Source organism: Oncorhynchus tshawytscha, linkage group LG12 (genome assembly GCF_018296145.1).
Source record: "Oncorhynchus tshawytscha isolate Ot180627B linkage group LG12, Otsh_v2.0, whole genome shotgun sequence".
Taxonomy (NCBI): Eukaryota; Metazoa; Chordata; class Actinopteri; order Salmoniformes; family Salmonidae; genus Oncorhynchus; species Oncorhynchus tshawytscha.
The window spans coordinates 58957873-58983394 of NC_056440.1; the positions used below are offsets into that span (position 1 = coordinate 58957873).

At 41.7% G+C, this 25522-nt stretch overlaps 1 protein-coding gene across 1 annotated transcript; it reads left to right on the top strand.

The window, feature by feature from the left end:
* The first annotated feature begins 366 nt into the window (after positions 1 to 366).
* On the top strand, positions 367 to 23525 carry LOC112232209 (SHC SH2 domain-binding protein 1-like). Its single transcript, XM_042330842.1, has 13 exons — positions 367 to 768; positions 6482 to 6661; positions 6825 to 6940; positions 7234 to 7442; positions 8998 to 9093; positions 9890 to 10120; positions 12025 to 12202; positions 12633 to 12753; positions 20218 to 20349; positions 20625 to 20743; positions 20885 to 20971; positions 21406 to 21553; positions 22731 to 23525. Exons 1-13 carry the CDS (start codon positions 561 to 563, stop codon positions 23072 to 23074), a joined length of 2169 nt encoding a protein of 722 aa, XP_042186776.1. The 5' UTR covers positions 367 to 560; the 3' UTR covers positions 23075 to 23525.
* Positions 23526 to 25522: the final 1997 nt, after the last annotated feature.

Genomic DNA, 25522 nt, shown 5'->3' on the forward strand with positions numbered 1-25522 from the left:
ATCTATGAATTGGACAATTCTCCTGTCATGCTAAGCATTCAAATGGTAATGAATACTTTTGGGTGTCAAGGAAAATGTAAGGAGTAAAAAGTACATTATTTTCATTAGGAATGTAGTGAAGTAAAAGTTGTCAAAAATATCAATACTACTTAAAAACTACTTAAGTAGTAATTTAAAGTATTTTTTACTTAAGTACTTTATACCACTAGGCCTACACTTGTTGTGTTCGGCTAATGTGTCAAAGAACATTTTATTTTATTTGACATTTGCCCTCATATGTAAAAAAAAAAAAAGAAAAGAAAAAAAAGAACTGGTTTACTATTGGGAACGCCCATCAATAGAACCACCCCAGACGTTCAGCCAACGTCAATGTTCATTGGACGAGACTCCGTAAACCGGGGAAATTTTGAAAGGAGCATTTGCAACAATGATGTTTGTGTGAAAGTGCATTTCTTACCAAAGACACTATTAGTTAGCTAGCTCACCTGTCATTTCACTACTCAGGGCTGGATTGTATTGGACATTCGGACCTCTGCTGTGGCTAGTTTGAAAGTTGCAAAATGGCTGAAGAAGACGGTTGTTCATCTATGATGGAGCCTCAGTTTGAAGCAGGAGAAACGGCGGCGGATGGAATGATTTCGACAGCAGATTCAATTTCTTGTGGAAGTGGACAGAACAAGACAGACAAAGTGGATTTGGAGTCAAATGTCGAATTAGAAGAGGATGTCAGAGATTTTAATTTGCGACAAGAAGATGTTGTCAGACAAGGTTTGTTTAGTAACTATTGTTGCTCATTTCAACCTTGCAGCTAGCTAACTGGCTAATAACGTCGTTAGCAAGCTAACGTTAATTAGCTAAGTACATTGAGTAACGTTATCTAGCTAACTACTCTAACTAGCTGAACATGCAATGCCACCAACTGTTGACTCATAACAGCAAATAATGCTAGATATGTATCATTAACATATTTGCTGAATTTCAAAGAACTGTTAGAGGAATAGAGAAGTCTCAGCACCTATTCGCATGATTTTTGAATCTCCCCATGATCATTGCCCGCTTCTAGGCCATGCCCGATAATAGTGAGTGATCATGAACTAGAGGGCAAAATTGAAGGGAACCACTTTACACTATGCATCCAAAGTAGTAAATTAGATACTCATCTAATTTAGGGTTGCAAAGGGTCGGATGTGAAATTAAGCCCTGGAATTTGGGTAATTTTGCTTAAATTCATCAAAAAAGTTAGCTCAACAGTGAACCTTTTTGTGGGATACACAAGTCAATTCTAGGTCTGGTGGCATATTTTGGTTAAACTGCCCCCAATTTAATGGAATTGCAACCCTCTGCATGCACAGTGCGTTCTTCCATCACACGTACAGCTGATTCTCAAGATCTTGCACACTAATGTGACGCTATTAAGCCCACACTACTACACTCTCTGAGCCAAGGACCACATTCTTTCTGGTAAGTTATGATTACAATACTGGGTGGGGTGAATATATTTTATGACATTTTTTTGTTAACTAATAAATAGTAGCCTACAGCAAAGTGTGTTTAAATAATTTCTAACCCAACATTTCTGCTAGTTAGTTTTGCTACTAAACTCAGCAAAAAAAGAAACGTCCCCTTTTCAGGACCCTGCCTTTCAAAGATAATTTGTGAAAATACTAATGACTTCACATGTCTTCATTGTAAAGCGTTTAAACACTGCTTCCCAAGCTTGTTCAATGAACCATAAGCAATTAATGAACATGCACCTGTGGAATGGTCGTTAAGACACTAACAGCTTACAGACGTAGGCAATTACGGTCACAGTTATGAAAACTTAGGACACTAAAGAGGCCTTTCTACTGACTGAAAAACACCAAAAGAAAGATTCTTATTTTCAATGACTGCCTAGGAACGGTGGGTTAACTGCCTTGTTCAGGGGCAGAACGACATATTCTTACCTCGTCTGCTCTGGGATTCAATCTTGCAACCTTACAGTTAACTAGTCCAACGCTATAACCACCTGCCTCTCGTTGCACTCCACAAGGAGACTGCCTGTTACGCGAATGCAGTAGAAGCCAAGGTAAGTTGCTAGCTAGCATTAAACTTCTTATAAAAAACAAAATCAATCATAATCACTAGTTATAACTACACATGGTTGATATTACTAGTTTATCTTGTCCTGTGTTGCATATAATCGATGCAACGCTGGGGGATGATATAACAAAAGCGCATTTGCGAAAAAAGCACAATCGTTGGATTACTGTAGCTAACCATAAACACCAATGCCTTTCTTAAAATCAATACACACAAGTATATATTTTTAAACCTGCATATTTAGCTAAGAGAAATCCAGGTTTTGCAGGCAATATTAACCAGGTGAAATTGTCACTTCTCTTGCGTTCATTGCACGCAGAGTCTGGATATATGCAACAGTTTGGGCTGCCTGGCTCATTGCGAACTAATTTGCCAGAATTTTACGTAATTGTGACACAACATTGAAGGTTGTGCAATGTAACAGGAATATTTAGACTTAGGGATGCCACCCGTTAGATAAAATACCAAACGGTTCCGTATTTCACTGAAATAATAAACGTTTTGTTTTCGACATGATAGTTTCCGGATTCGACCATATTAATGACCTAAGGCTCGTATTTCTGTGTGTTGTGTTATAATTAACTCTATGATTTGATAGAGCAGTCTGACAGTGATGGTAGGCAGCAGCAGGCTCGGAAGCATTCATTCAAACAGCACTTTAGTGCGTTTTGCCATCAGCTCTTTGCAAGCATAGGCTTGAAGTCATAAACAGCTCAATCAGCCGAATGGCTGGTGTACCCGATGTGAAATGGCTAGCTAGTTAGCTGGGTGCGCGCTAATAGTGTTTCAAACCTCACTCTCTCTGAGACTTGGAGTGGTTGTTCCCCTTGCTCTGCAAGGGCTGCGGCTTTTGTGGAGCGATGGGTAACGCTGCTTCGAGTGTGGCTGTTGTCGACGTGTTCCTGGTTAAAGCCCAGTTAGGGGCGAGGAGAGGGACGGAAGCTATACTGTTACACTGGCAATACTAAAGTGCTTATAAGAACATCCAATAGTCAAAGGTATATGAAATACAAATATTATAGAGAGAGTCCTATAAATACTATATTAACTACAACCTAAAACCTCTTAACTTGGAATATTGAAGTCTCATGTGAAAAGGAACCACCAACTCTCATATGTTCTCATGTTCTGAGCGAGGAACTTAAACATTAGCTTTTTTACATGGCACATATTGCACTTTTACTTCTCCAACACTTTGTTTTTGCATTATTTCAACCAAATTGAACATGTTTCATTATTTATGAGGCTAAATAGATTTTTATTGATGCATTATATTAAGTTAAAATAAGTGTTCATTCAGTATGGTTGTAATTGTCATTATTACAAATAAAATGTAAAAAAAATCGCCCGATTACTCGCTATCTGCTTTTTTTTGGTCCACCAATAATCGGTATCGGTGTTGAAAAATCAGTCGGTCGACCTCTACTCTGGAGTGGGATTGATTTGGAGGTGAAGGGTCCGTCATTGTCTGGGGCAGTGTGTCACAGCATCATCGGACTGAGCTTGTTGTCATTGCAGGCAATCTCAATGCTCAATGCTGTGCTTTTCAGGGAAGACATCCTCCTCCCTCATGTGGTACCCAGCAGGACAATGCCACCAGCCATACTGCTCGTTTTGTGTGTGATTTCCTGCAAGACAGGAATGTCAGTGTTCTGCCATGGCCAGCAAAGAGCCCAGATCTCAATCCCATTGAGCACGTCAGAAATATCTGGGAACTTGCAGGTGCCTTAGTGGAAGAGTGGGGTAACATCTCACAGCAAGAACTGGAAAATCTGCTGCAGTCCATGGAGGAGGAGATGCACTGCAGCACTTAATGTAGCTGATGGCCACACCAGATACTGACTCTTACTTTTTGATTTTGATTCCCCCCTTTGTTCAGGGACACACTATTCCACTTCTGTTAGTCACATGTCTGTGGAACTTGTTCAGTTTAAGTCTGTTGAATTTTATGTTCATACAAATATTTACACATATTAAGTTTGCTAAAAATAAACAGTTGACAGTTGAGTTTGTGGGTTTTAGTTTGCTTGAGCCTGCTAACTGAGTGTTAATTAATTTGCCTGTTTCCGTACATGTTTCATTTTAAAACATTTATCTTACAAAGGAGTTGTTTAATCAAACTGCGTAACTATTTATCTGTACATGGAACTTTTTTAAGTTACATTTTTTTAAATTAACACTTCTAGTCTTTACAGGAAAATGCCACGTGCTCTATCTGATGTGTGGAGACATTTCACTGCAGCTAATGTAGAAGGAAAATCAGTGTACATTTGCAGATACTGTGCCATATCATATGTGAAGAATGCAACAAAGATGCAGAATCATCTGGCCAAGTCCATAAAGTTCGCTCAGCGCTCACAGCAAGCAACCTCCGACTTCTATTCAAGGTGAAAATGATGAATCAGAGACCTAATTGATAGCAACAGCTCATGGTCCTCCTGGAATCAGAAGTGTTTTACTCAATGGAGGAACGTAGTCAGAGAAATGCTGATGAATGACTTGCTCGAGCTGTGCATGCAACTGGTTCACCACTGATGCTCACAGGCAATGTGTGTTGGAAGAGATTTCTGAATGTCCTTCGCCCAGCATACACTCCTCCAAACAGACGTGCTTTGTCTACTCATGGATGCTGGATGCAGAGTTTAAGTAAAGGTCAAGCAAATCATAGATAAAGCAGACTATTGCAATCATCTCTGATGGGTGGTCGAATGTTTGTGGGCAAGGAATAATTGTCTACATCTCCACCCCTCAACCAGTATTCTACAAGAGCACAGACACAATGGGCAACAGACACAACGGTCTCTACATTGCAGATGAGCTGAAGGCAGTCATCAATTACCTTGGACCACAGAAGGTATTTGCACTGGTAACAGACTGCTACGAACATGAAGGCTGGTTGGTCTAAAGTGGAGGAGTCCTACCCTCACATCACACCCATTGGCTGTGCTGCTCATGCGTTTAATCTGTTCAAGGACATTGTGGCACTGAAAACAATGGATACACTACAAGAGAGCCAAGGAAATGGTTAGGTATGTGGAGTGTCATCAAATTATAGCAGCAATCTACCTCACCAAGCAAAGTGAGAAGAATAAGAGCACCACATTGAAGCTTCCCAGCAACACCCGTTGGGGTGGTGTTGTCATCATGTTTGTCTTCTGGAGGGGAAGGAGTCTCTCCAAGAAATGGCCATATCACAGTCTGCCAATATGGACAGCCCCATCAAGAGGATCCTCCTGGATTATGTATTTTGGGAGAGAGTGGTAAGCAGCCTGAAACTACTGAAACCTATAGCAGTAGCCATTGCACGGATTGAGGGAGACAATGCCATCCTGTCTGATGTTCAGACTCTGCTTGCAGACGTAAGAGGAGAAATCTGTACTGCCTGTGCCCTGCCCACTTCACTGTTGCTCCAAGCAGAGGAATCTGCAGTTCTGAAATACGTCAAAGCGTGAAGACTTCTGCCTGAAACCCATACACGCCGCAGCGTGCATACTGGACCCCAAGTATGCTGGCAAGAGCATCCTGTCTGGTGCAGAGATCAACAAGGCCTATGTTGTCATCACTACCGTGTCTCGCCACCTTGGCCTGGGTAAGGGCAAGGTTCTTGGAAATCTGGCAAAGTACACTTCCAAGCCATGGCTTTGGGATGGAGATGCAATATGGAAGTTGTGCCAACATATGTCATCAGCCACCTGGTGGAAGGGACTTTGTGGATCTGAGGCTATTTCCCCTGTTGCCTCCATCCTCCAAATCCCACCAACATCAACTGCCTCAAAGCACAACTGGTCCTTGTTTGGGAACACACACACCAAAGCACACAACAGGCTGACCAATACAAGGGTTGAAGAATTGGTGGTCATCCGGGCAAATTTGAGGCTTTTTGATCCTGACAACGAGCCATCCTCAACAGGGTTGGACAGTGACCGTGATGAGGCCTCAGAGTCTGATGTTCAAGAGGTGGACATTGAGGAGGTGAAGGGAGAAGACATGGAAGCCTGCGAGGAAGCTTTAGTTTTCTAGACTATCATTTTACAGCTGAATGTTAAATGTTTTTGGGAGTTGCGATGTATCGTTGGGGTCATTCAATTTTCCCCTTTGTTCAGTGAAATCATCCCATGTGAAGAGAACTCATTTAAAGTTAAATTTGTAACTAAATTGTTTACATTTCTATTTGAAGGATTTAATCATTTGCAATTATTTCTACTTATGATAGAAACAAACCTTTTACTTTGTCTCCATATGATAGGGTAAATATATCCAATGTGAAAAACCTCTACATTTAAATGCTATTAATATTAATTAGCATATTTCTGTTAATTCCCATGGATAGTTTCCACCTCCTGAATATTCCCCAAAATGTGCAACCCTAATCTTACTTATACTTTATTTTCTAACACAGAACTTTTCCATGATGAGGATGATGATGGTGACAGCGGCACAGCTTACTTCAACCTTGATATGGCTGGTACTCGGTTGCAACGTGCCGAACGCATAGGAGATGCCTCCCTTCCTGACACCTTTCAGACAAATGAACTGCTTTATTACGAGAGATTCAAAGCCTATCAAGACTACATGCTAGGTATGTAACCTTCCCACGGTCTTGCATCAATTGTTGTCAAGGTTATTGGCTAAAGTGGTAAAAAGAGGTTTACTACAACCATATTGATTGATCTTCAGCGCTAAAAAAATAAACTGACTTGAGAGGTTGTCTCAAATGCTGTCTGTGCTGTTGTTTTGGACAGGTGATTGTAAAACATCTGAGGTTAAGGCCTTCACAGCTGACTACCTGGAGAAGGTCCTGGAGCCTTGTGACTGGCAGGCACAGTGGTGCACAGATGTTTTTGATGTGCTAGTGGAGGTAAGTCACTTCGGCCTGAAAAAGTTCCCAGCGAGAGACTTGTCTAAAGGAGCTGTGCTTTCTACACTGCATGAAATGAATTGGAACACTTGCACTCTGGATGTGGTTTTATAGTGAATCTGAATCCAGAGGTCTGTTTAAACAGTGTGAAACAGCTATCTTTTCCAATGTTATGCAGATGTTTGGATCTGATGAGCGAAGCAGAAGTAACTGAACAGGGTAGCCTAACCATTCAAACATGGGAAAAGTGTTATATGAAGGTTACAACCTCATATTTGTGCCCTTTTCATCAGGTGGTGGATGTGAACTATAAGGAGCTGAAAGCACAGGTCAAGCTAGTGGTGCCCCTGCAGTGTGAGACGAGAGGCTGCGAGCTGACGGAGGAGGCCATGAACACTCTCCTAGAGGCCACGCTGCAAAAAGTGCCTCTGCAGGAGCTCCGTGTGGTGTTTGATGAGTCTGGGGACTTTGACCAGACTGCACTGGCACTTGAGCACCTCCGGTAAGACCATATTGTAAACAGGTTAACACTGCTGAGGTTTTTATTCAAAGGGCTGTTAAAGCCACAGTTACAGTTGAAGTCTGAAGTTTATATACAGCTTAGCCAAATACATTTAAAGTCAGTTTTTCACAATTCCTGACATTTAAACCTAGTAAAAATGCAGTGTCTTAGGTCAGTTAGGATCACCACTTTATTTTAAGAATGTGAAATGTCAGAATATTAGTAGAGAATATTTCATTTCAGCTTTCGTCACATTCCCAGGAAGCAGTGGCTTCCTCCTTGCTGAGCGGCCTTTCAGGTTATGTCGATATAGGACTCGTTTTACTGTGGTTATAGATACTTCTGTACCTGTTTCTTCCAGCATCTTCACAATGTCCTTTGCTGTTGTTCTGGGATTGATTTGCACTTTTCGCACCAAAGTACGTTCATCTCTAGGAGACAGAACGCGTCTCCTTCCTGAGCGGTATGACGGCTGCGTGGTCCCATGGTGTTTATACTTGCGTACTATTGTTTGTACAGATGAACGTGGTTCCTTCAGGCCATTTGGAAATTGCTCCCAAGGATGAACCAGACTTGTGGAGGTCTACAATTTTTTTTTCTGAGGTCTTGGCTGATTTATTTAGATTTTCTCATGATGTCAAGCAGAGGCACTGAGTTTGAAGGTAGGCCTTGAAATACAGCCATAGTTACACCTCAAATTGACTAAAATAAGGTCAATTAGCCTATCAGAAGCTTCTAAAGCGATGACATAATTTTCTGGAATTCTCCAAGCTGTTTAAAGGCACAGTCAACTTAGTGTATGTAAACGTCTGACCCACTGGTATTGTAATACAGTGAATTATAAGTGAAATAATCTCTGTGTAAACAATTGTTGGAAAACATTACTTGTCATGCGCAAAGTAATGTCCTAACCGACTTGCCAAAACTACAGTTTAACAAGACCATTTTTGGAGTGGTTGAAAAATGAGTTTTAATGACTCCAACCTAAGTGTATGTCAACTTCCGACTTCATCTGTATTTCTTTCCATGTCAGAGGAGAAAGCACCAGAAAAAGTGCCGAAGGAGATTTGTTCCATCCCCCCGTAACAATTATTGAAACCTCTTGTTGTAGGAGTTTGCATGTGGTGGAACTGACATTCAATTTGGGTGTGTCTGACTTTAACTTCTCTTAATGTGTGTCTGAAAATGTGTTCCTCTTGTCTTTTGGTCCGCTTGATAGAACTTTAGAATAACTTAACTTTTTCCTGTGAAGGAACTTCTTCTTTTGGAGTGGTTAAAGCTGCAGTATATAACTTGTTTGCACATTTTCTCAGATACGATATGACAAACAGTCAAAGGATTGTAAATGGACAGGCAGGACAGAACCGTCATATTACAGCCGCAGAATGTTTATCTTCGATGTGATACTAAATAACAAGGGTGTGTTCAAATTTCGTGGTTTGACAGACACTGAGAAATACCCTGAAGAGAGATGATGCAGTGGAACAATTGGTTCTGCTTCTGTGCTGTGAAATCTCTTATCTGAACTGTCTCAAACCGTTTTCTTCTTTTTTAGGTTTTTCTACAAACACATCTGGAGACAGTGGGACGACGAGGACGAGGATGATGACTTTGACTACTTTGTCAGATGTGTGGAGCCCCGCCTCAGGCTGTATGTGTAGAAGGTTGATAGTGTGGGGAATGGGAAGATTAGTCAGTGTGTGGGCTTGATTGGCACTTTCTCATTTAGGCTGTATTGGTTCAGATCTGCCAATGACACGGCTTGGTTGAACCCATTATTTGAATGCCACTATCAGAACGGCCATATGGCATAGGAACCTGTAGAGCTTTGCAAATCATTGCAGTTCAGGCGCACTTGAGCAAGCTCCATGTCTAATTGTTGGAGCTGGATATGCTCAAGGCTGTTGCAGTGAGAGGGTGCAGATTGTTATTTGGCCAATAGATGGCAGTGTGTACCTGGGGATTTTGAGCGTACTGTGGCATCGATTTATTTTATTTTTTTAATGGGTGGATATTTATGGTTGGAGACGAGGGTTAAGACATCTTATTGGCTTCAGCAGAAATCCTAAAGCTTATTGGTCTAACAATCAGCTCCTAGTTTATACCAAGAACACTATGTCTCCAATTTGCTTTTAAAGACAGTCTTTGTTACCCATTCATGACCGGCTCCTTAGATAGAATCGAGACCCTCCTTGTTCAGAATCTCAATGTTCACTTGTATTTTTCTTTCTCCAAATAATGATTAAGAACAGTTTCAAATTCCGGACAAGGCCATCAAAAAAACAATGTTGTCCTCTGATCTTCTCCACTAGTTATCTCACCTTAACCTCTTAGCCCTCCAATGTTGCTGAACAGTTTGTTCCCAACACTCCTTCAAGACCACCTCCATAATGCAATTGTGTTTTTAAAAACAAGTATTTCTCCCTCTGTGGCTGTCAATCCTGCAGGTTTTATGATATTCTGGAAGATCGGGTGCCTGCTGGACTTGTGGCAGAGTATTACTCTCTTTTGGCACGCTGCTCTCAAAAGTTCCAGGAGTTCTCTAGCCTGCGGAACGGTATCAGCAGCGACTCTGAGTCGGAGCTGGACAACGTGTCCATGGTGGAGGGCCTAAGGATGTACGAGCAGATGGAGGCCCTGAAGCGCAAACTCCGGATCATGGAGAACCCGCTGCTCAGGTAACTGCCCAAGGGGACACGGGGTGGGAAGACTGAGAGGAGCTATCAGTGTCTCTGCAGAGTGTGTGTGTTGAGGGCATAGTTGTGTGACTGATGGAGTTGGTCTCTTTACGGAGGATGAAAATAAGACGACTGAGTAAAAGCTATTGGATTCACCTCTGTCCTTGAGGTAGCGTGTTTGACCTACACTGCCCCAGTTGAGAGTAAAACACCTCGCGTAATAACACTACAGTCCAGTTCAATGCACCATACTCTGGTTAGAATTAGAGGTTGACCGGTTATGATTTTTCAACGCCGATAGCGATTATTGGCGGACCAAAAAAAGCTGATACCGATTAATCGGTCTATTTTTAAAATAGATTTTTAAAATTTTATGTATATATATTTGTAATAATGACAAATTTTATGTATATATATTTGTAATAATGACAATTACAACAATACGGAATGATCACTTTTAACTTAATATTATACATAAATCAAATCAACTTAGTCTCAATTGAATAATGAAATATGTTCAATTTGGTTTAAATAATGCAAAAACAGTGTTGGAGAAGAAAGTAAAAGTGCAATATTTGCCATGTAAAAAAGCTAATGTTTAAGTTCCTTGCTCAGAACATGAGAACATATGAAAGCTGGTGGTTCCTTTTAACATGAGTCTTCAATATTCCCAGGTAAGAAGTTTTGGGGTGTAGTTATTATAGGACTATTTCTCTCTATAGTATTTGTATTTCATATACCTTTGACTATTGGATATTCTTATAGACACTATAGTATTGCCAGCCTAATCTCGGGAGTTGATAGGCTTGAAGTCATAAACAGCGCAATGCTTGAAGCACAGCGAAGAGCTGCTGGCAAATGCAGGAAAGTGCTGTTTGAATGAATGCTTACGAGCCTGCTGCTGCCTACCACCTCTCAGCCAGACTGCTCTATCAGATATAAAATCATAGACTTAATTATAATAACACACAGAAATACGAGCCTTTAGGTCATTAATATGGTCAAATCTGGAAACTGTCATTACAAAGAAAACAAATGTTTATTCTTTCAGTGAAATACGGAACTGTTCCGTATTTTATATAACGGATGGCATCCCTAAGTCTAAATATTGCTGTTACATTGCACAACCTTCAATGTTCCGTCATAATTATGTACAATTCTGGCAAATTAATTACGGTCTTTGTAAGGAAGAAATGGTCTTCACACAGTTTGCAACGAGCCAGGCAGCCCAAACTGCTTCATATACACTGACTCTGTCGCACAGAACGCAAGAGAAGTGACACAATTTCCCGAGTTAAAAGAAATTCATGTTAGCGGGCAATATTAACCAAATATGCAGGTTTAAAAATATATACTTGTGTATTGATTTTAAGAAAGGCATTGATGTTTATGGTTAGGTACACGTTGGTGCAACGACGGTGCTTTTTTTGCGAATTCGCTTTTGTTAAATCATCACCCGTTTGGTGAAGTAGGCTGTGATTCGATGATAAATTAACAGGCACTGCATCGATTATATGCAACGCAGGACAAGCTAGATAAACTAGTATCATCAACCAGGGATTATGTTAAGATTGATTTAAAAAAAAATAAGTTTAATGTTAGCTAGCTCCTTGCTGCACTCGCGTAACGCAGTCTCCTCGTGGAGTGCAATGTAATCGGCCATAATCGGTGTCCCAAAATGACGATTGCCGATTTGTTATGAAAAACTTGAAATCGATCCTGATTTAATAGGTCGACCTCTTGTTAGAATACAAAAGGCACAGCAATTGAATTTATAGCTACTCCTAATGCACACTTGGGCCTATACTTTGAGAGTCTATGGGAAAGTGGAAGATTTACCTGCTCTGTCCAGTGCTGTACCATTCTGTTCGTCTACATAAATGTATTCTCTCCTGACACTGCAGGTATGTGCTGGGATACAAGGTGAACTCGGGGCAGCAGTCGTGCAGGGCCAAGGGGCCTCGTGCCTCAGGCGGCCGGATGGTCCATGTCGTGTCTGTCTCCACTACAGTTAGCCAGCTGCAGAGCCTGATGGCAGACAAGCTTGGGCCCAAATTCTCAGGGGAAGAGTTTGAAGTACAGGTATGGCAAACAAATAAAATGGTATTTCTAAATGTTTCATCCATAGCATATTGTATTTTGATCAAATTTAAGTTTACCCAGTTTTCCATTTCAAATGGCCTGTTTAATGAGATGACCAGAGATGAAACCCAATGGTTATGTTCTCTAACCATGTCTCACTTGTAAGGGTCTAATGCGCTTGGATTTGCTGAGGCGCTTGGGCTGTCTTTTTATATGACCTCCCTAGTTCCTGTAAACTGGCATTCCGCCAGGATTTGTCGAAGCTGTGTCTGTTCGCCTGAACGCCTCGGCTCTAGTATCTTTTGTATTCCACCGAGACGTCCGAAGCGGGAAAACAAGTGTTTTTTGTGTCCATCTGTTTAGTCATGAGTGCAGATCTGTATTGTACAGACAGACTGTGTACTGGAACTGCTCTTGTGTTAAATGTTAGTTTCACAGTGAGCCCCTGCTGGCTGTGAGTGCCTGCTACGAGGGAGACGTGGTCATCATCCTTCCAGGACACTACAATGTCACCAGCTCCATCAGTATCCCAGACTCCATATCAGTGGAAGGTAATGTTTCACATGTCTGAAAGCAGCTTTTATAATGGCAGGATGCACCACTGCTGTTTTGTATGTACAGATAACGTCTAAATAATGGAAACACGAGTCAGAGGGATACAAAATATATTGAAAGCAGATGCTTCCACACAGGTGTGGTTCCTGGTTTTTTTTTAAGACTATGTAAACCATTTGCCATGGCCATCTGTCACAAGATCTCAACCCAATTGAACACTTATGGTAGATTCCAGCACCATCAACAAAACGCCAAGTTATGGGATTTCTCGTGGAAGGATGGCGTGGCATCCCTCCAACAGAGTTCACTCTACACCTGTAGAATCTACTCCAAGGTGCAGTGAAGCTGTTCCCAACACCCTATTAAGACACTTTGTTGATGTTTCTTTTATTTTGGCACTTACCTGTATGTGTCAGTGGAGGCTGCTGAAGGGAGGAATGCTCATAATAATGGCTGGAATGAAGTGAATGGTATCAAACGCATACGTATGTGATTTCTACGTATGCATGTGTCCTTAGTTGCTTTTAGTTAGCCAGGGATGCCCTTTTCTGGATTCAGCTCATGAGTAGTGTCTGGAGGCTTGGTGTTGCAAACCTCTTCTGATTTTCTGTTGTTTTCCAATCATCCAAGTCTGATGTTCAGTCGTTGCAAAAAATGTCCTATTTTTATGTGAGTTGGTCAACACATTTTCCAGGTTGTCTGAATTAGACGTTGACCGATTTAATCAGGTCCGATTTCAAGTTTTCATAATCGGGAATCAGCATTTTTGGACACCGATTATGGCCAATTACATTGCACTCCACAAGGAGACTGTGGCAGGCTGACTACCTGTTACGCGAGTGCAGCAAGGGGCCAAGGTAAGTTGCTAGCTAGCATTAAACGTATCTTGTAAAAACAATCTTAACAATCACTAGTTAACTACACATGGTTGATGATATTACTAGTTTATCTAGCGTGTCCTGCGTTGCATATAATCTATGCGGTGCCTGTTAATTTATCATTGAATCACAGCCTACTTCGCCAAACAGGTGATTTTAAGAAGCACATTCGTGAAAAAAGCACTGTTGCAGCAATGTGTACCTAACCATAAACATCAATGCTTTTCTTAAAATCAATACACAAGTATATGTTTTTAAACCTGCATATTTAGTTAATATTGCCTGCTAACATGAATTTCTTTTAACTAGGGAAATTGTGTATCTTCTCTTGTGTTCTGTGCAACAGAGTCAGGGTAACGTTATATGCAGCAGTTTGGGCTGCCTGGCTCGTTGCGAACTGTGTGAAGACCATTCCTTCCTAACAAAGACAGCCAACTTCACCAAATGTTGCACGAATGTACCTAACCATAAACATCAATGGCTTTCTTAAAATCAATACACATAAGTATATTTTTTTAAATCTGCATATTTCGTTAAAATAAATTCATGTTAGCAGGCAATATTAACTAGGGAAATTGTCACTTCTCTTGCGTTCATTGCACGCAGTCAGGGAAAATGCAACAGTTTGGGCCGCCTGGCCCGTTGTGAACTAATTTGCCAGAATGTTACATAATTATGACATAACATTGAAGGTTGTGCAATGTAACAGCAATATTTGAACTTATGAATGCCACCCGTTAGATAAAATACGGAATGGTTCCGTATTTCACTGAAAGAAAAAAATTAAAGTTTATTCTCAATGATAGTTTCCGGCTTTGATCATATTAATGACCTAAGGCTCGTATTTCTGTATTATTATAATTAAGTCTATGATTTGATAGAACAGTCTGACTGAGCGGTGGTAGGCAGCAGCAGGCTCGTAAGCATTCATTCAAACAGGACTTTCCTGTGTTTGCCAGCAGCTCTTCGCAATGCTTCCAGCATTGAGCTGTTTAAGACTTTAAGCCTATCAACTCCCGAGATTAGGCTGGCAACACTAAAGTACCTATTAGAACATCCAATAGTCAAAGGTATATGAAATACAAATTCTATAGAGAGAAATAGTCCTATAATAACTACAACCTACAACTTCTTACCTGGGAATATTGAAGACTCATGTTAAAAGGAACCACCAGCTTTCATATGTTCTCATGTTCTGAGCAAGGAACTTCAACTTGAGCTTTTTTACATGGCAATTATTGCACTTTCACTTCTCCAACACGGTTTTTGCAGTATTTAAACTAAATTGAACGTTTCATTATTTATTTGAGACAATTGATTTTATTGATGTATTATATTAAGTTAAAATTTTTAATTCAGTATTGTCATAATTACAAATATGTTTCGGCCGATTTAATCTGTACTGGCATTTTTTGGTCCGCCGATATCGGCGTTGAAAAATCATACTCGGTCGACCTCTAGTCTGAATCCTTCCATCCTTTTCTCTCGCTAAGGAATCTGTTGCTATGCTGTGACTAATGTGCTGCCAAGTACTGTTATGGCCATATGAAATCAAGTGTTCACCTGCAGATACTTTTACGGTACTGGCTGCACTATGTGGCGTGTTCATGCTTTCTTGAAGGTTAAACCACCCCTCAATGTACAGTAGATGGATTGAAATAAACGTATCGCAGAGAGGGATGCGGGATGTACAGTTGGAGTCCTCATAAAGCAAATGGAGCTTGATGGCGCGGTAAGCGTTTGAATGGGGGTGATATTAATTAATAGAGAAGGCTAGCGCGGGTGAGGAGAGGTCAGAGCAGAGGCGCAGTGTCAGTCTCTTTATGCAAATGGAGGGGGGGGCTGCCGAGTTGGATGGAGGGAGGGGAGATTAGAGTGTGTTTTTGACATGGGGCTGTTTGTATGTGCTTGCCCTCCTGTGGTGCTAGGAACCCCCTGAAAGCTGAGATAAAGAGGGTGGGGGAAATAAGATGCAGCACTGCCTGGCACTGTACCACGACAGGAGATGAGCAACTCAATTAGACCACCGCCGGATTACCATAATAGAATTCTCCCTCCCACCAAAGAGCCTTTGATATTTAGAGGAGCCAGGCACACAGGCGCTTATTGCTTTTGGGATATTGCTGTATCAAAGACAGAGGGGGGAAAAATGCATATGATCCGTCTTCATAAGTATTGTGAGAATTTCCAAACGGTCTGTGTTCCTGAAGAGACATTAGAATTCAATAGTGAGGAGGTTGTTGGTCAGCACTTGTTAAGAACAGAATGCATTTGTGATCTGCAATCAGTGCACCTGTTTTAGCATTTTAAATTAAAATTAATTCTCTAAGCAGCAGCACATTTTTGCCAGTCTTGAAGCCCGCTGGGAATATGGTTTTCCTCTCCTGGAAGTGTGCATGGGCCTATGACTTTACCAATCGATATTCAGCCTTTGGCCTTTCCAATGGCAGCGTGTGGAACCCAGCCAGTGCTGTAGAATTGTTGGCCACATTGTGGAACATGCGTCTCCAGGCCATCTGTCAAGGAACAGAGAATAATGAACCCTAGCCATCAGAACACGGTCCATCACATTCTGCACTGTTGTACAGTGCTGCTTGCCTGGGATTGTGCTGAATCGCTACTTGTCATGTAAACCACTGCAAGGTTGGAAGGAGTGTTCAGACCCAACACTGGCCATTGAGCCCTGAGCCAGTTGTCCCAGCTGTCAGCATGCAAATTCAATTTATTCCATATGATAAGTCTTCTATGTACAGTTGGTGAGGGGGTAAAAAAAATCAGTACGTTAAGTAGAGTATTGCAATATTATTTTTGCCGATTTCCTATCGAAATACTTTGACTCCACGTTTTAGATTGTTGCTAGGTAGTTAGCATTAGCTAGCGCTAGTCGGCTGTACATGTGCAAAAACCTATAGCTCATCATTCTATAGCTTGTTCGCCGTTAAAAAAAAAAATGTTTAGCCAACATGTTTTCAGCACTTCTCCATGACTGACCAAAATGCCTCTTTTTATAACTCTCTTGTCCCTCTGCCGCAGACAAATAGTGAGCAATATGATAAGAACATCAAATCGCAGTCAAATCACAGTATCGAATTGCAATACATGCTGTTTACATTGAGTATACCAAACATTAGGAACCTAATATTGAGTTGCACCTTCCCACACAGAACAGCCTCAATTTTGTCAGGGCATGAACTCTGTGTCAAGCGTTACACAGGAATGCTGGCCCATGTTGACTCCAATGCTTTCCACATTTGTCAAGTTGGCTGGGATGTCTTTTGGGTGGTGGACCACTGTTGGTACACATGGGAAACTGTCGAGAGTGAAAAACCAAGCTACGTTGCAGTTCTTGACACAAACCGGTGCGCCTGGCACCTTAACTCAGCAAAAAAAGAAACGTGATCTCACTGTCAACTGTTAATTTTCAGCAAACTTAACATGTGTAAATATTTGTATGAACATAAGATTCAACAACTGAGACAAACTGAACAAATTCCACAGACATGTAACTAACAGAAATGGAATAATTTGTCCTTGAACAAAGGGAGGTCAAAATCAAAAGTAAGTCAGTATCTGGTGTGGCCACCAGCTGCATTAAATGCTGCAGTGCATCTCCTCCACATGGACTGCACCAGGTTTTCCAGTTCTTGCTGTGAGATGTTACCCCACTCTTCCACCAAGGCACCTGCAAGTTCCTGGACATTTCTGGGGGGGAATGGCCCTAGCCCTCACCCTCCGATCCAACAGGTCCCAGACGTGCTCAATGGGATTGAGATTTGGGCTCTTCGCTGGCCATGGCAGAACACTGACATTCCTGCCTTGCAGGAAATCATGCACATAACGAGCAGTGTGACTGGTGGCATTGTCATGTTGGAGGGTCATGTCAGGAAGGGTACCACATGCGGGAGGAGGATGTCTTCCCTGTAACGCACAGCGTTGAGATTGCCTGCAATGACAACAAGCTCAGTCCGATGATGCTGTGACACACTGCCCCAGACAGTGACGGACCATCCACCTCCAAATCGAGTACAGGCCTCGGTGTAACGTTCATTCCTGAGACAAAACCGTGACTCCTCAGTGAAGAGCCCTTTTAGCCAGTCCTGTCTGGTCCAGTGATGGTGGGTTTGTGCCCATAGGCAACGTAGTTGCCGGTGATATCTGGTGAGGACTTGCCTTACAACAGGCCTACAAGCCCTCAGTCCAGCCTCTCTCAGCCTATTACGGACAGTCTGAGCACTGATGGAGGGATTGTGCATTTCTGGTGTAACTCGGGCAGTTGTTGTTGCCATCCTGTACCTGTCCCGCAGGTGTGATGTTCGGATGTACCGATCCTGTGGTGGTTTTGTTACACGTGGTCTGCCACTGAGAGGACGATCAGCTGTCCGTCCTGTCTCCCTGTAGCTCTGTCTTAGGCGTCTCACAGTACGGACATTGCAATGTATTGCCCTGGCCACATCTGCAGTCCTCATGCCTCCTTGAAGCATCCCTAAGGCACGTTCACGCAGATGAGCAGGGACCCTGGGCATTTTTGTTTTGGTGTTTTTCAGAGTCAGTAGAAAGGCCTCTTAGTGTCCTAGGTTTTCATAACTGTGACCTTAATTGCCTACCGTCTGTAAGCTATTAGTGTCTTAACGACCGTTCCACAGGTGCATGTTCATTAAGTGTTTATGGTTCATTGAACAAACATGAAAGTGTTTAAACCCTTTACAATGAAAATCTGAAGTTATTTGAATTTTTATGAAGTATCATTGAAGGACAGGGTCCTGAAAAAAAGGAAACATCCCTTTTTCAGCATTTATATTTTAGATTCTTCAAAGTAGCCACCCTTTACCTTGATGACAGCTTCACAAAGACACGGTGGTTGGAACCAAAAATCTCACATTTGGACTCATCAGACCAAAGGACAGATTTCTTCCGGTCTAATGTCCATTGCTCGGGATTCTTGGCCCAAGCAAGTCTCTTCTTATTGGTGTCCTTTTAGTAGTGGTTTCTTTGCAGCAATTTGACCATGAAGGGCTGATTTCATGCGGTCTCCTCTGAATAGTTGATGTTGTCTGTTACTTGAACTCTGATGTGCAGTAAATTGCTGAATTCTGAGACTGGTAACTCTAATGAACTTATCCTCCGCAGTGGAGCATAACTCTTCCTTTCCTGTGGCGGTCCTCATGAGCCCATTTCTTCATCTGCGCTTGGTTTTTGCGACTGAACTTAAACTTTTTCAAAGTTGTTAATTTTCCAGATTGACTGACCTTCATGTCTTAAAGTAGTGATGGACTGTCATTTCGCTTTGCTTATTTGAGCGGTTCTTGCCATAATATGGACTTTGAATCTTTTACCAAAAATAGGCTAATCTTCTGTATACCACCCCTTCCTTGTCACAACACAACTGATTGGCTCAAATGCATTAAGATGTAAAGAAATTCCAGAAATTAACTTTTAACAATGCATACCAGAGGTTAATTGAAATGCTTTCCAAGTGACTACCTCATGAAGCTGGTTGAGAGAATGCCAAGAGTGCAAAACTGTCAATGCAATGGTGTCTACTTTGAAGGATCTAAAATATATTTTGATCTGTTAAACACTTTCTTTTAGTTACAAGATTCCATATGTTATTTTGTAGTTTTGATGTCTTCACTATTCTGCAATGAAGATAATAGTAAAAAATAAAGAAAAACCCTTGAATGAGTAGTTGTGTCCCAACTTTTGACTGGTACTGTATAGAATCTCAATATTCGCACTAGGCAATTCCCAGTCCTATGTACAATTCATGTAGTTCTGTGGTCATCAGCTGTGTTGTTAGGCACACAGCTAGTGTGTTGACCTCACATGCAGAGATGTATGTAGACCAGAGCCTAAAAGGAACACCTGCCAAATGTTGGTCAGATGTCTATTTCACCAGCCATGTTGGTGGATTGGTCAGGGCTCCACAGTGCGAGCATTTCATTCTCGTTTGATATGTAGTTAAAGAGATTCTGTAGTATTTTAGCCTTTTTGTTTCATAGCCTGTAAATTTAATTGCACAAAGTAAAAACTATGAATCCCTATAGCCTATCTCACCTTGCTCTGCATCACTGCCTGACTTGGGGGCTGTGCGCACATGAAGAACTGAATGATTCATTTTTAGAAGCGCAGCACACAGACACAAGTTGGTCTAATTTATTTGAGACAAGTCTACTGAAGTGAGACTTGTTCCCTGTTTCTTTGCTATTTACAGTAGACTGTTTTGTTCACACGCCAGGTTTTTCAATGTTTGAGTTTAAACTATTAGGGAAGAGAAGACAACGCAGCTACTAGTCACTCAGTCACACGTGACTGGAGTCACGTTACCACTGTAACCCCCCTGCCCTTGAGGCAGGTGAATATTTTTTATCTCTGATATTTTGGTTAAAATAGGTCACAGAAAATTCAACAATATACCATATTACTTCTTACTAGTAATGCATTTGTTTTAGTAACATTACAAAGTATGCTAATCTGTGTGTTGTCCCTGAGTGGCTGGTAGAATTTTAAATCTACCTGCTATGGTGACTGGTGGACCAAAAAGTACATTTTAGGCCCTGATTTAGGCTAAATCTTTATTTTCAGGGTTTGGTCTACCTGATGAGGTGGTGATTGAGAAGAAGAACAAAGGGGACTCGTTTGTGGAGTCAACAGGAGCCAACGTGAAGATCTCCAACGTCAAGTTCATCCAGCACGACGCTATCGAAGGCATCCTCTGTGAGTCGTCTTCGTCCTCCCAATGTGATTCTGCCTCTACATCTACCCTGCTCCCCCCCCTCTCCCCAACTCTACTATCAGTCCACCCACTGGCCTGCATTAATAATTCTGCCTAAGCTGCTGGTGCTGCTTAACATCCGGCAACAGCCATATATCAATGACTTGCTAGGAGTAGAATGGGTTGTGTGTGTAACCATTCGGAATACTAGGATCTAGCTGGCATCTTCATTTTCCCCCTAGTGTCGATTTTCGTCTTATTTCCCTCTTGTCTCCAGGCGTACGTCAGGGTAAGATGGAGATGGAGAACTGTGTCCTTCAGTGCGAGACGACCGGTGTCATTGTGCGGACGTCAGGCCACCTGACCATGAACATGTGTGACCTCTACGGCTCTAAGGTAAGAGGTCATTGACACTTCTCATGGTGGCTTTCTTTTTTGATTGCTACAGATCTAGCTGTTATGTTAATCACTGTGTGTGTCTGAGGCCGTGCAGTAGCCTAGCTGTGTCTCTACATGCTGATAACTGTTGCGCTATAGGGAGCTGGTGTGGAGATCTATCCTGGCAGTGTCTGCAGTATGGTGGGAAATGGCATACATCACTGCAAAGAAGGGATCCTGATCAAGGTAAGAGACTGAAGTTCTACTGGTAAATTACCAATCTGTGTATCACTGTTCCCAGCACTAGCACATCTAACCTTCATCTCTTTCTAGGTTGTTAAATTCTAAGCCTGTGGCATTATCTTCCCTCAAACGAAATTGAGTTTAGTGGAGAAAATGTTCAAATGCACGCACACACAGCGAAAAACAAATATGGACTTATTTCCCTCGTTACCTCCAGACGACTTCTGGGTTCTTATCTCATTTCCTGAGGCTAGAACGGTAGTGTTTTTATCGCTCTCTCAGAGCTTTCCTTCCTGTTGTCTCTGCCCGATGTGTTGGACTTGGCCAGGACAACTTAAGCAGGAAGATGGACATGATGACTCTGTTTATGCCCGTCTTTCCCCCCCCACTCTGTTGCTCAATTTGTCAACCTCCTCCGTCCCGTCTTCTTCTAACAGGACTTTGCTGATGAGCTGGACACCATACCCAAGATCACCATGGTGAACAACGTGATCCACAACAACGAGGGATACGGAGTGATCCTGGTCAAACCTAGTGACGCTGCAGCTGCACAGGGCGAGGCTGCACAGGAAGACACCCCTTCAGGTACTAATCATTGGGAAGTTTTCCTCAGGAATATGATAAGGGGTGGCGTACAGCAGAGTGTAGATGGAAACTCGTGATGCATTGACATTTTTGCATCAGTGGCGTTCCAAATTGAGTTTTGCCTTTCTGAAAATTATTCTGATTTGCAACAAGCTTTAGATACAAAACCAACACCGCACATGCTACTGAAACTGTCTGACACGGTAGGAAGAGAATGTACGAAACAAGGAAGAAAAAAACTGGGAAATGCATCTGAGGGGAAATGTCATTTCTACTTCGAGCAAATGTAATTTGAGAGTTGAATGCCAGCGCTCCCATTCAAGCACATAATCCAATACTGAAGTTCTCCAGACTTCCAATTTTAGAATCAGCAAGACAGGATTTGGAAGGATTGCCACGTGAGACTAGGTACTAACCAAGTCTTACGCAGTGTTTCCCACATAAATCGGCTTACTATTTCTGGAAGGCAGAGTTAGTTTCACTGGGAAGTTTAAATGACCTTGACCTTCAGTCCAGGGCAGCTGCAGAATAAAAGATGCAGCTGAAGGTGGCATGGCTTAAAATACATCTGGAGAGCTCTCCATCTCTCGCCCTCTCCAGCGTCCTCTAATGGAATGTCCCTTATTGTTTGACCCCCACCCCCAGTACGCAGGAATAAATACCTCTACCCCAGACAGGGGAATGAGTGTAAATTTAATAAAACAAATGAACAAAGCCATCTCTTTTCAGATTAACCTTTTAAAAATTTGAACTACAGCATTCATCAGTTTTTCAGAGACACTACAAAGCCAACAACTGGGTAATAATTGTCAGTTCGTTGTTATTGAAAATATGTCCATTATGGTGCTTTGTTGTTTATCTTCCGGAAATTAGCAAAAAAATGCTGTTGATTAATTAAACATTCCCCACTTTAAACGTCGATGAGGCTGCTCACATTTTGATTTGAAAAGGTAAGAGCATGGCAATTATCTGCGATTGATCCCTAAGGACACTCAGTTAAAATACACTGTCAGTGTGATTTTGAACAGAATGTAGTAATATTTCACAGGAAGACGTAGTGTTTTTATAAACATGACAAATCAGAATGTTATGATGGGGAATGAAGTGGTGGTATTAGGTCAATGTCACAGTGAGGTGTTGACAAGCCTGTCATGAACTGATTCATGTTATTTTCCAGATGAGCAACTGGATAAAGAAGAGGGGAAAGACGAGATGAAGAGCGAGGGGAAGCTGCAGGTGGATGTGCCCGTCATCGTGGTGGACGACTGCTCCGTGAAGGAACCAGTCTCCTATTCGTCTTGTTACGTCGTTCCTCCGGAGTTCACGGAGGGCAACGATGCCATCAAGAGGGAGCTGGTGGCCACGTCAGCCAAGAAGCAGCGACTCCAGAAGAGCAGGCTGAAGGAGCTGGGGGTGACCAAGGCAGATGACAACTTGCTCTCCCAGGAGATGTTTGTCTCCATACAGGACAACCAGTTCAGGAGGAACGGTATGGGCAGCTTCGGCACCTTCTTATACTGAGACTAACTGACCCGTCCTCCTGTTCTGTATTCCATACAACACACTTTTACTTCATTTATTCCAACATCTTTGTTAAATTTTGCTGCACGGACGTGTGAGTGGGTATGTGTATTTTTAAATGCTTTTTTAAAACATGGCTTTTTAACACAATTCTCATTTTAGTATACTGATATTGTGGATGCCTGAGTCTAATAAACTGAATTGTTTTCACGATGACACTGCGCCTCAAATGTCCTTCGCAAAAAAAATTTTTTGTGTGGATATTGTATAATTTATATTTATGGATATTATTAAGATGACACTGCTTGAAATTGTTTTGTGTTGGGGGAAATCGTGTTGCCTTTGAGTTAGTATCTCACCCGCACCTGTAGTTCTGGTCATTCCTTTGTCAAATGTTGCTGAAGGGACTCTAAACAATCAAAATCATGAGCCAATAAAATGAGTTTATATACGTTTTGATCTTTTAGTTTTTTTTTTACAACTGGACAGGTCAGATGAGAGGGGGGGAAATCTGCTTAATAAGAAGCTTAAGGCTTCACCTTTTATAAGATGCTCACAATTGTTTAATTCCACTTGATTAATTTCCTTGGGATTAAAGGGCTGGTTAAACCTCATTACACCACAGGCAGTTTGATGAATTGCCTAATCCAGCATGCCCCTGTGAAATACATGTTGTACTGCTTCTTATAAGGTGTCCCAGGCTGACCTCAATAGACCAATTTTATTCCACAAATCCAAAACTGAATTAAATGCTGCCGGTAATCATTATTCCAGTGACTGGATCCAATGATGGATTTAAAAGTCTGAGTACAGTCTGACAAAAGTCCATATTTAGGTCAGCATTTGACTGGGAGAAGGGACTAATTGTATGTGAAATGGTTTTTGTTGAATTTAATATTTTTACAAACATTTTACCCAGAAACAACCTAGGGATCGATAGTTTCTTGTATTTCAGTGTTTTGTGTGTGTGTGGGGGGGATTGTGTCGTGTCAAGGTGTTAGTTACTTCCCCCCTCTGCTTATTCCCGGCAGGACTTGATGCTGGTGAATGACTTGAGCCTATCTGTAATTTCTGCATTAGGCAAAAGTTCCTTGGTTCGAATACCCGAGCCGACAAGGGGAACCATCTGTCTGTGCCCTTCAAGGCACTTAACCTTGATTTGCTCCAGCGTATGTGACAATCAAACTTTTTTAAAGCGATATTAATGCCAAAAATAACTGTCAAGAATAGGTCTGTACACTGGATATTGGAAATGAACAAGGTCCAGGTGGGTTTTCATTCTGTCAATTTTAGGAACCAATTATTAGTAGGACTGCTCACTGCCCAGGGAACGTGTGGTTTTGTCTTGAGAACTATACAGGGGATTATTACAGATTTTACCCAACGTTTCAGTGACATGCTAGAGATGTCAAAACAGAATGGGTGGAGAAAGAAATTGCAGGGCTTTTGTGACAAATGTTTTATCTTCAAAAGAGTAGAATTCAAGGAGGACCAAAACTAGAGCTCTGGGTGATGGGAGGACAGTGGAAAGTGCTGTTTGAAGTGGTGTCCTTTATAAATAGTGAGTGTCTACAGGAACGAGCAGTGACCATCATTCTGGGGGAGAGGGAAGGGTCTGTCTTGTCCCCAAACTACTGTGGGACCAGTGCTTTGTCATATGAGGGGCAGATAGCCGTTTGGCTGCCTTTCAGCCTCACTTTATTTATCTCAAACTTTTGTCCAAATACACAATCACTGTCAGTAGCTCCACTCCCTCTTAGCTTCTATGTTAAAAATACATTTTCTGACAGTGTATTATAAATCGTTTGAAAGGCCTAAATTGCTGCATTCACACAGGCAGCTCAATTCTGAACTTTTGCCCAATGAATGGTAAAATAGCTGATCTTATTCATCAAAAAAACTATGACAATAGCAGTTAATGAATACTCTTCCAGTCTTTAAAAGAAGTTTGAGACTTCTTTGTCTTATGATACATTGCGAATGAGAATTCGTATTATTTGAATTAAGAACGACTTCCGGTTGGCAGTTAGTTAGCTGTGTCAGGGTAGTTCCACCTCTCCCCATGACTTTGTCATGCCTGCAATTCTCCTGGTGTCCCTCACATTTGCCATTTCCACTGAATATATTGTAAGGAAGGGAAACGTGTATCATACACTGTGTGTGAGATATATTCTGTAGCTAGCTAAAGGTAATGTCAGCCTATTACTTATGAAAATATTTTTTAAAGCCCTATTACCAGGCTGTTTAAAATCAAAACAAATTCAATATAATTGTAGGCTAACTCTATAAGCCGCCCCTGCACAATCAATGAACCAACAGTATAGCCTAGGCTTTTACGTTCCCCCTCGGACTGATGCAAAGAAAGTTTGGAGCATAGCATAATGTAACAGTCCATTCAGTATGCATAAAAATACAGTCCACGTTCAAAGCCAATTACTAGAATTGGTT